This window comes from Fragaria vesca, linkage group LG4 (genome assembly GCF_000184155.1).
Source record: "Fragaria vesca subsp. vesca linkage group LG4, FraVesHawaii_1.0, whole genome shotgun sequence".
Classification (NCBI taxonomy): domain Eukaryota; kingdom Viridiplantae; phylum Streptophyta; class Magnoliopsida; order Rosales; family Rosaceae; genus Fragaria; species Fragaria vesca.
Window position 1 is genome coordinate 2,263,088 of NC_020494.1, and position 10,175 is coordinate 2,273,262.

A 10,175-nucleotide genomic window follows, 5' to 3' on the forward strand; every position below is an offset into this window, starting at 1 on the left:
CAAGCCGCTCAGGCTGCTCAGGCCTGCCGCTCATGCCGCCCAGATCGCCGAATATAGAGCCTATACTAGAGCCCTACATGCCGCCCAGCAGGCCCAGCAGCAGCAGATGTTCCAGTACTTCCAGGATTTTACAGCTGCCCAGCTTCAGGGACTCCCACCTCCGCCCATGCCTGCGCCTATAGAGTTACCTCTGCCGCCGCAATCTCCTCACCAGCAGGCCCCAAATTCGGATATTGATTTAGACCACCTAGATTTTGTGTAGTTGATACCTTATATAGTTTTATGTGCTTCTTGTTGGTTATATATATGGAATTGTTTTGGTGTATTTTGCAGCTTGCTTGGAATGGTAATTTAAGAATTTTGTATATTTTTTTTTACTGGAATGGCGTTATAGCCGACGAAACAGACTCTATGTCGTTGGCTATAGTTATTTTTAAATATTTTAATTATATACTTTAGCCGACGAATATCTCTGTTCCGTCGGCTAAAGTCTGTGAGTAAAGCCGACGACACTGGACGTCGTCGGCTAAAGTCTGAGAGTATAATCGACGACACAGGAAGTCGTCGGCTAAAGTCTGAAAGTATAGCCGACGACACAGGACGTCGTCGGCTAAAGTCTAGAACAATAGCCGACAAAAAATAGTTCGTCAGCTAAAATCTGGACAATAGCCGACGACGGTCTTTAGGTTCGTCGGCTAAAGCTATCACCGACGACCTTTTCCCGACGACACTATACCCGACGAGCCTTCGTCGGCTAAGGGCTTAGCCGACGAATTAGGATAACAGGCCGACGAAAATTTTTCGTCGGCTAAAGTACTTGTCCTGGTAGTGGAGATATACGGGGATAAACGGGTGACGGGTATGGGTCTTTAGTATTCGGATTTTTGAATCGGATACGGGGCAAGTATGATATTTTGATATTCGTCCCCATCCTCACCTATTTAAGATGTAAATATTATTTTTTAATATATTTATATATATTATTTATAAATAGATATTTATGTAAAATCTTTTGTAATATTTTTTTACTATGATTTTCTTAATATTTATAGGAAATTTCTTTTTTAACCGAGACTTGTATTCGTTTTTGTTGGATTGAATCAAGAAACTTATTTATATATGTATTTGATTTTATTTTCATATTTCTATATTTCGTAATTATTTTTTTAAAAATTAAATATTACATAATTTTTAACGGGGATCGGGACGGATACGGAAACGTAATCCCCAAAGGGAACGAGTACGGGGATGAGGAATGAAAAATGGTACGGGTATGATATTTTGATCTCGTGACTCTACCCTACCCATTGCCATCCCTACCTCAGACTATTACAAGTCCAATAACTTAGTAGTTCTAAGCGCAACGCGATGTTTTGGGCCGGGCCCAGTTTTGCAAGGGATATAATTTACGAGTCTTCATATATGTTTTTGATAGTATCATAGTGAAAGTGCTTTTGATACGTTATTATTATTATTTTTTTTCTAGAAGAATGACGTTAGACTTTATTGAATGGAACTAACGATTACAAGAAGAGGCCAAAAGGCCTTGGAGCTCCAGAAGGGAGGACCCTTCCCAACGAAAAGAAACACTGCTAAGAAGAGCCAATTTGGCCACTTTATGAGCCACCAAATTGGATTCCTTAAAAACATGAGAAAAGAAAGAAGATTTAAGAACAAGAAGATCCTGTTTAATATCCTCAATTATCAGACCAAAACCCGAGTCCTCTATCTCTTGACTCTTGGTCGCTTTAACAAACTTCAAACAATTAGATTCAAATACCACAGGCATTAGCTGATATTCTTCAACAAATTCAGAAGCTGCTCTCCCTGCCATTGCTTCCACCATATCAAGAGAATTAACATGATCAAGTTTAAAACAAGCACCACCTATTACCGCAGTTTGCGCATTTCTAATTATGATACCAACACCTCCACAACCTAAAACACTATCAAAACCACCATCAAAATTTTCTTTAAGCCAACCTTGTGGTGGAGGAGTCCATGTTTGAACTAGCGACACGTCCCAGTTTTCTTTTAATCTACAAGATCTCATTGAAGGACATAAGTACGAATATGATAGAATAGCTGAGAAATTGAATGTACCTTGCCTTCCCATAAACGCAAATACGTTCCTTCCAAACTGACCAGACAATGACCATATGCAAAGTAAACTCATCTTGACTTAGGAACTCTAAACACGAACTAAACCAATCAATCATTGACATCGGTTGAACCACACACAATAAAGTTGTTCGCAATACCGAAAATATGTTTATCAAGTAACGAAGCAATCTCGACAGACATGTTCAATAGATTCGTCTTCATCATTGTAGAAGAAACAACCATCAACTAGAAACACGTACTATTTTCTTTCTCAGAGATGAATAGAAGAACAAACACGCCAAGTATGAACTTTACTCTTACCTGGCATACCTGCAAACCATAGTTTCTTCTAGAATGGTACATTACCGACATTGGAAGAAGCAGAAGGGCTATCATGCACTAGAAACCTCGCAAATTGATATGCAGACTTCGTAGAGAACCTCCCTTTCGAATCATAATATCAAAGCATTTTGTCATGAGAAACTCGATGGCTAAGAGGGATAGCCAGGATTACTTCCACATCAGTTTGCTCAAAATGTTCCACAATAAGATATGTATTTCGATCCATGTTCTGTTAGCAGTGATAAATTCACTAACCTTTGTGCATTTATTGTCAGGACCCATCCCGAATTTCACCCTGAAACCCCAAGTAAATCCTGCGGGATCCACCTCTAAGGAAAATTTACCGAAAATTCGACATAATCTACCTTGAAAATGGACAACTCTTACCTGAAATTCCAGATAAACACTTCTATTATAAATCATCCATCCTCAACTCCTGGAGCCTTCCTGCTCCTCAAATTCATCACATCTCCCAAAATACATCAAGCCTTAATCAACTAATAACAATCTCAAATGGTTATCAGAGCATATCTATAATGAAGGAAAAACAAAGAGTAAATTAGCGGAAGCAGCCTTTGACTATGCCTCGATTCCATGTACGCTCGACCTCAAATAAACTTAGTCTATAAACTAGGCATTTAAAACCAAATGGCCCAGGAGAAAGTAATTTAAAAACGTTAGAGTGAGTGGACAAAAATAAATTAAATAATTTAACAAAAAAATAATTTAAATATTTTCTCACGTTTCAACTTTTAAAACATAGCTGCACGCAACTTTGATAATCCAAATAACTTTAAATCCAGAATTCCATAAAAATAGACAAACCAGCCCCGCTGGTTAATCAAATACAGAAATCTCGAAAAAGAGACAAACCAGCCCCACTGGTTAATCAATTATATAACTGAGAAAATAAATCAAGAGAAAAAGATATCACCATGTAAGAGGAGTCTCCAAGGCTTGGGTCGGTGCCTCTCAGGTTATAGTAGCGTCCTACGGTAAGCGCTCGACTCACCTATGGTGAAGACCGCTAATAAAGGCTAGCTAGTAATGTAAGAGCGACCCTATAGTATGATGACTAAAAACATACGAAATCACTTAAATCCATAAAGCTTCCCCAAGATCATGCGAATGGTACGGTTCCCAACCGTACTTGGAAATTATCATAAGAAATTTTAAAATAAAACATGAAGACGTGTCTCACACGTCAATATATTCTCAAATCCATAATTAAAAGCGAGATTTAATTAACAAGTATAAATTATAATTAATTTCAATCCAAAAATACTCGCTGAAAATATTCTCAATATCAAGATCAATAATCCACAAATAAACAAGAAAGTTATAAATAGAGAATTATCGAAAATCCCATTTTCGGTAGTCTTTAATAAATTTCAAAGTCAACAATAAAGCCGATCATAATTAAATCCGGAAATCATAAATGATACCCAAACTCAAATACCAAATTAATGATCTGAGCTCCAATCCATAAATCATGACCAACAATTAATCCATATAACAAACTCAAAAAATTTCAAGATCATTTCATAAGCCAAAGTTATAATATATGCTCGGAAAATAAATTAATAAATTATAAAATCTTGCATGCATATTTATTTAAAACCAAAATCTCCACTCACAAATTTAGGCATAAGCCCGCCGATTTCCAAATCGCCACTCAAGTGAGGTCTTCTCGAATCCTAGCACAATAACCATGCTTAGGACCAAACTTCAATTCCGGAAAAATAAATAGTTAAATATAAACACCCAAATCTCTTCTGCTTAACCCACTACCCTTACTAGGGTTAAGCGTACCGGATTCACACCAAACTCCACCACAACCTTAAATCATTGATTTTAACATTTTAAAATAGATGCCAAGGAAATCCAATGGTTCGATCTTTATTCTAACAACCACCAAAATCTTCAATCTTTGAAAAATCTAACCAAAACTCCTTAAAAAATTCCAAACTTCACATTATTAAACTCCTCTCATTAAAACAAACTCAAAAACATGCAAAACTACCCCTAAGAGGCGGCGCCGGCAGCCGAACTCCGCCGAACTCCAATGCTTCCTAAAATTTAACACAACATTCCTCTTAACACGCAGAACAACTTCCATAACTAGTACAAAGTCCAATTCTAAGCCTAACTAGGGTATTCGAATCAAAACAACCAAAAATCCCAATTCTAAAACCCTAGAACTTCCACCTGAAAATCCTCCTTACACACTTCGAATTGGATAATTACCTTCTAGAGGATTGATGCACCAAGAAAGGCCTTAAAGATGAGCCAAAAGTCTCCAGCTACAATGGCTGGAGGAGGGAGATTCCGGCAGAAACTTCCCCCGCTGCATAGTCGGCTTCCGGTCAGTCTTTCTCCCTCACGGCGGCTTTAGTGTGGCTCCCACCGGTCCAAGAAGAGAGCTAGGTCGATAGCTGACCGATTGGGACCGGTGCGGCGATCTGTGGTGGCCGGATGGCGACAAACAAAGGTGGAGAGTCCGGCGGGGTCGGGAAAGCTCGCAGGAGAGGAGAGAGAAGGGAGAGAAAGAAAAATGGGCTTTTTCCACCTGGTCCAACACTTAATACCCAAACATAAAGCCTAATGAAAATTTACCCCATTTTTACCAACTTAAATTTACCCTTTTTATATGTTCACTTTTACATGCTAACTTAAATTTTAACGTATAACATGTCTATGAATTCGTATCAACGTCCTCTACAACTCCCTTAAAGAAATTTTTCCAAAATAATTTTCCTACAAAAAATCAACTCTAGGGTCCTTTAATAGTAAACTGTTACTCAAAGCGGTAAAAGACCAAAGTAATACCAAAAGTAAATAACCGCAAAATAACTTAAGAACCGGGGTGTGACATTTATGGCTCAGCCGACTTAGAGGTCTGAAATCTCGAGGTCTTGGTATTCACGGATCCTACCAAAAATGGATTGAGTTACCAAACTTGCCAACAAGTACCATTAACCAATAAATCCCCGGCTTCAAAAATACCTTTCCAACAAGCCGAAGGAACATTTGGAGTAGGGGCTGTCCAAAAATCATTATGAGGAAAATACCTTGCCTTAAACAGCCATCCTAACAAAGAAGATGGAGCTTTCACCAACCGCCACCCCTGCTTAGCTAATAAAGCTAAATAGTGAGCATATAATCCCTCAAAAGGAATTGGTCTAATTCGATATTAATAAATACCTCAAAATTAAATATTCTCAAAAGGAATTGGTCCCATTTCATGAGAAATGTGGGACATGTTGAGTAGTTTATCGGCTTGCAGACATGTTGAGAAATGCTCCTTTGATTTTACATAAATACTTCGAAGTACGGTTAGGAATCGTACTCGTGACTGCATTTGCATAATCTTAGGGAAGATTTATGGATTTATTTTTTTCGTACGTTTTTAGGTCGTTCTTATTCATTGGTAGCTAGCCTTTATATGTGGTCCTCACCATATGTGAGTTGAGCACTTAGCGTGAGACGCTACTAGAGCCTGGGAGACTCTGACCCGAGCCTAGGAGGCTTCTCTTACATGGTGATACCTCTTCCCTTTGTTTTATTTCTCATTTGTGTACTTGATTAACCAGTAGGGCTAGTGTCAGGACCCACCCCAAATTTTACCCTGAAATCCGAAGTAAACTCTGCGGGGACCACCTCCAAAGAAGATTATACTGAAAATTCGGCAAAACCTCCCTTGAAAGTGGACAACCATTCCTAATCAGAAACCTGCAACACACTTCTACAAATCACAACCCAACCTCAGCTCCTCATAAAACTCAAACTCAACAACCAAGATAACAATGACATCTAATACTTTACTAACTTGATCATCAGAGCAGTTTAAAATGAATATCTGATAACATAGGAAATACTACAATCAAGCGGAAGCGAAGAATATAACTATCGTCACATCCCGGTTCTTAAGTTAATTTGCGAGTATTTACTTTTGTGTTATTTTAAGTAACCGTTTACTATTTAAGGACCCTAGAAATGACTTTTTATAGGAAAATTATTTTGGGAAAATTTCTTTAAGGAAGTCGTAGAGGACGTTAATACGAATTTGTGGACATGCTAAACGTTGAAATCAGAGTTCGTATGTAAAAGTTATGGTGTAAAATGTAAAGTTACTATTTCGGTTTGGGGGTATAAAAATGGAAACTTACCATTTGAGGTAAGATAGAAATCAGAAACTTATCTTCTCTCTCTCTCTCTCCTCTCCCCGCATCCCTCTCCCGACCCGCAACTTTTCGACCGCCGTTCGTCACCGTCTGGCTGAGTTAGGCGGCAAGGTGGGTATCGATTTGAAGCTTGGCTCATCCTCCGTCGATCTGGGTAGCTGGCCGGTGGAGTCGCACCGCCATGAAGGAGAAATCACGGCGAGAAGAGGCTGCTGTGCGTGGCGGAGTCGTTGCCGGAATTCCTTTCTCCAGCCGCCATAGCCAGAGAGTCTAGTCTCATTTGGAAGCTCTCCTCTTGTATAGAAAATCCTCAAAAGGATTCAACCTATCTCGATCTAGGTAAAGAGATTTGAAGTTTTGAAATTCTAGGGTTTTGAATTTGGTATTTTTATGCTTTGATTCGATTGACATGTGTATGTTTGAAATTGATCAATGTGGTAGTTATGAAAGTTGTTGAGAATGTTGAGGGGAAGATTTTGTCAAAATTTGGTAGCCATTGGAGGTGGTCGAATTTTAGGTGGCCGGCCGCCGTTGCTGGCGGAGCAGACGGTGGCCCGCCTCTTTTGGGTGGTTTTTCAAGCTATTTAGGTAGAGTGTGATGGGAGGAGTCCATTGTTGTTATGTTTGTGAATTTTGGGTAGAAGTTGGTTGAAGATTAGAATTTTTCAAAGTTCGTTTTTATCGGTTTGTAATTTAAGAAGATCCAACCATTGGATTTCCTTTGTATCAATTCTCGAATGTTAGAATCGATGAATTAAGGTTGTGGCGAAGTTTGGTGTGAATCCAGTAAGTTTAACCCTAGTAAAGGTAATGGGTTAAGCGGAAGAGATTTGGGTGTTTATATTTCAATATTTATTTTCCGGAATTGAAGTTTGGTCCTAAGCATGGTTATTGTGCCAGGATACGAGGAGACCTCACTTGAGTGGCGATTCGGATATCGTCGAGCTTTTGCCTAAATTTGTGAGTGGACACTTTGGTTTTTAATAAATATGAATGCAAGATTTTATAATTTATCATTTTATTTTCCGAGCTTATATTATAATTTCGGCTTATGAAATGATCTTGGAATTTATTTGAGTTTGATGCATTGATTAATTATTGGTCATGATTTATGGATTTGAGCTCGGATTATTAATTTGGTATTTGGGTTTGGATATTCTTTATGATTTCCGGATTTTATAATGATTGTTTTATTTGTAGACTTTGAGATTTATAAAAGATTTTCGAAAATGAGATTTTTGGTAGTTCTCTATTATAATTTTGTCTTTTATTTGTGGAATATCGATCTTGACCTTGAGAATATTTTAGCGAGTATTTTGGATTGAGATATTTATTACAATTTTTACTTGGTGATTAAATCTCGCTTATAATTATGGATTTGGAGAACATTTTGACGTGTCTCACACGTCATTGAGATTTATTTTAATTTCTTATGATAATTTCCAAGTACGGCTGGGAACCGTACCATTCACATGATTTTGGAGAAACTTTATGGATTTAAGTGATTTTGTATGATTTTAGTCACCATACTATAGGGTCGCTCTTATTCATTTCTAGCTAGCCTTTATTAGCGATCCTCACCATAGGTGAGTGGAGCGCCTACCGTGGGATGCTACTATAGCCTGGGAGGCACCAATCGGTTATTATTTATTGCTAGCTAGCTTTTATTAGCGGTCCTCACCATAGGTGAGTCGAGCGCTTAGCGTGGGACGCTATTAGAGCCTTGGAGGCTCTGACCCGATCTTGGGAGGTTCCTCTTACATGGTGATATCTTTTCCCTTGTGTTATTTTCTCATTTATGTAATTGAATAACCAGCAGGGCTCTGAAAATCCAGTAGTAAAATTAACTGTCTTGGTTGTTGGTGGTGGAATTCTTTTAGAGTAGTATTTGATATTTTGGGAGATATGTTAAACTTGGGGAGCAAGAAGGCTCCACGAGTACAAGGTTGGAGTATGATTTTATAAGTGTGTTGCAGGTTGGTTTTGATCAGGTAGGATTGTCCATTTTCAAGGGAAGTTATGCCAAAATTTTTGGTAAAATCTCTCTTGAGGTGGACCCCACAGGGTTTACCTCAGATTTCAAGATGAAATTCGGGATGGGTCTTGACAACTATGCCCTGACTCCATGTATGCTCAACCTCAAATAGTTTAAACTGCAAACTGGGCATTTAAAACCGAAAGGCCCAGCGGAGAAGCATTTGAAAAACATTAAAATGAGTGGACAAAAATATAATTAAAAGAATCGAATAATTAAATAAAACTTTATGTTTTCTCATTTTTTTCATCGAAAAACATTCATGCACGCAACATTTAAAGAGCACAAAATATATGAAATAAAAATGAGGAGATGAACCAATCCCATTGGTTCGAATAAATCAAAGAAAGGGATCGAAAAGGGGTTTCGCCATAATGATGAGCCTCTCAGGGTAGGATCAGAGCCTCTCAAGCTCTAACAGCATCCCACGCTAACGGTAAGTGCTCGACTTACCTATGGTGAGAACCACATAAAAAAGCTAGCTAGCAATAATAAATGTATAACAACCCTTATATGGTGAAATAAGAAGGTCAAATAGAGCTCACGAGAATAATATCCCGGCCCACTATATAAAGCTCACGAGATAAGTATCTCCGCCTACAAGATAAGTATCTCGGCCCACTAGATAGAGCTCACGACCCGAGAAAAGTATCTCGGCCCACTAGATAGAGCTCACGAGGTAAGTATCTCAGCCCACTTGACCGATGAATATAATAACACTCATTGACGTGTCTCACACGTCAAAATATTCTCAAATCTATGATTATAAGCGAAATTAAATTATCAAATATAAATCGTAATTAAATTCTCAAACCGAAATTCTCGCTAAAACACTCTCAATGTCAAGATGGATAACCCATAAATAAACGAGAAAATTATAAATAGAGAAACACTGAAAATCTCATTTCGGTAATCTTTTATGAATCTCAAAGTCAACAAATAAAAACAATAATAATTAAATCCGGAATCATCTCAAAACATAAACCATTGAAACTCAACTTATAACACAAGTCCCATTAAGAAACCAAAATCGAATTTGCAAAACCAATCAAGAAGGATGATCCCATGTCAACTCCGAAATTATAGAAGAGATAAACAAAACTAAAATCAAATTTACCTTCTTGAGAACGATAATTATAGAAAAGATATTTATAAATTGATCGTCGCATGCAATTTGGTCACATCCCGGTTCTTAAGTTAATTTACGGTTATTGACTTTTAGGTTACTTTGACCTTATACTGAGTTGAGTAACCGTTTATTACTTAAGGACCCTAAAGTTGACTTTTTCTTCCGTTTGGAATTTGGGAAAACTTTCTTCATGAAAGTCGTAGAGGACGTTATTACGAGTTCGTAAACATGCTATACGTTAAAATCGGGGTTAGCATGAAAAAGTTATCAGATAAATGGTAGTTTTTGAGTTGGTAAAAAGGGGGTAAAATTTTAGTGGGTATATTTTGTTGGGTTATATTGTTGGACCGGGTGTGGGCAGCCCAACACCACCCCCCCCCCC

At 38.0% G+C, this 10,175-nt stretch overlaps 1 protein-coding gene and 1 pseudogene across 2 annotated transcripts in view; one reads left to right on the top strand and one right to left on the bottom strand.

The window, feature by feature from the left end:
* Positions 1-1,281: 1,281 nt before the first annotated feature.
* Positions 1,282-10,175, bottom strand: part of LOC101298305 — a 14,507-nt gene continuing 5,613 nt past the window's right edge. Inside the window, exon 2 of the mRNA XM_004296383.1 lies at positions 1,282-2,832. Coding sequence (XP_004296431.1) covers positions 1,517-2,176 — 660 coding nt within the window. The 5' untranslated portion in view covers positions 2,177-2,832 and the 3' untranslated portion in view covers positions 1,282-1,516. The remainder of the gene's footprint in view (positions 2,833-10,175) is intronic.
* Positions 6,603-10,175, top strand: part of LOC101312342 — an 11,090-nt pseudogene continuing 7,517 nt past the window's right edge. The window contains exon 1 of the transcript XR_184564.1: positions 6,603-6,622. The product of XR_184564.1 is annotated as a glutamate receptor 2.7-like (transcript). The remainder of the gene's footprint in view (positions 6,623-10,175) is intronic.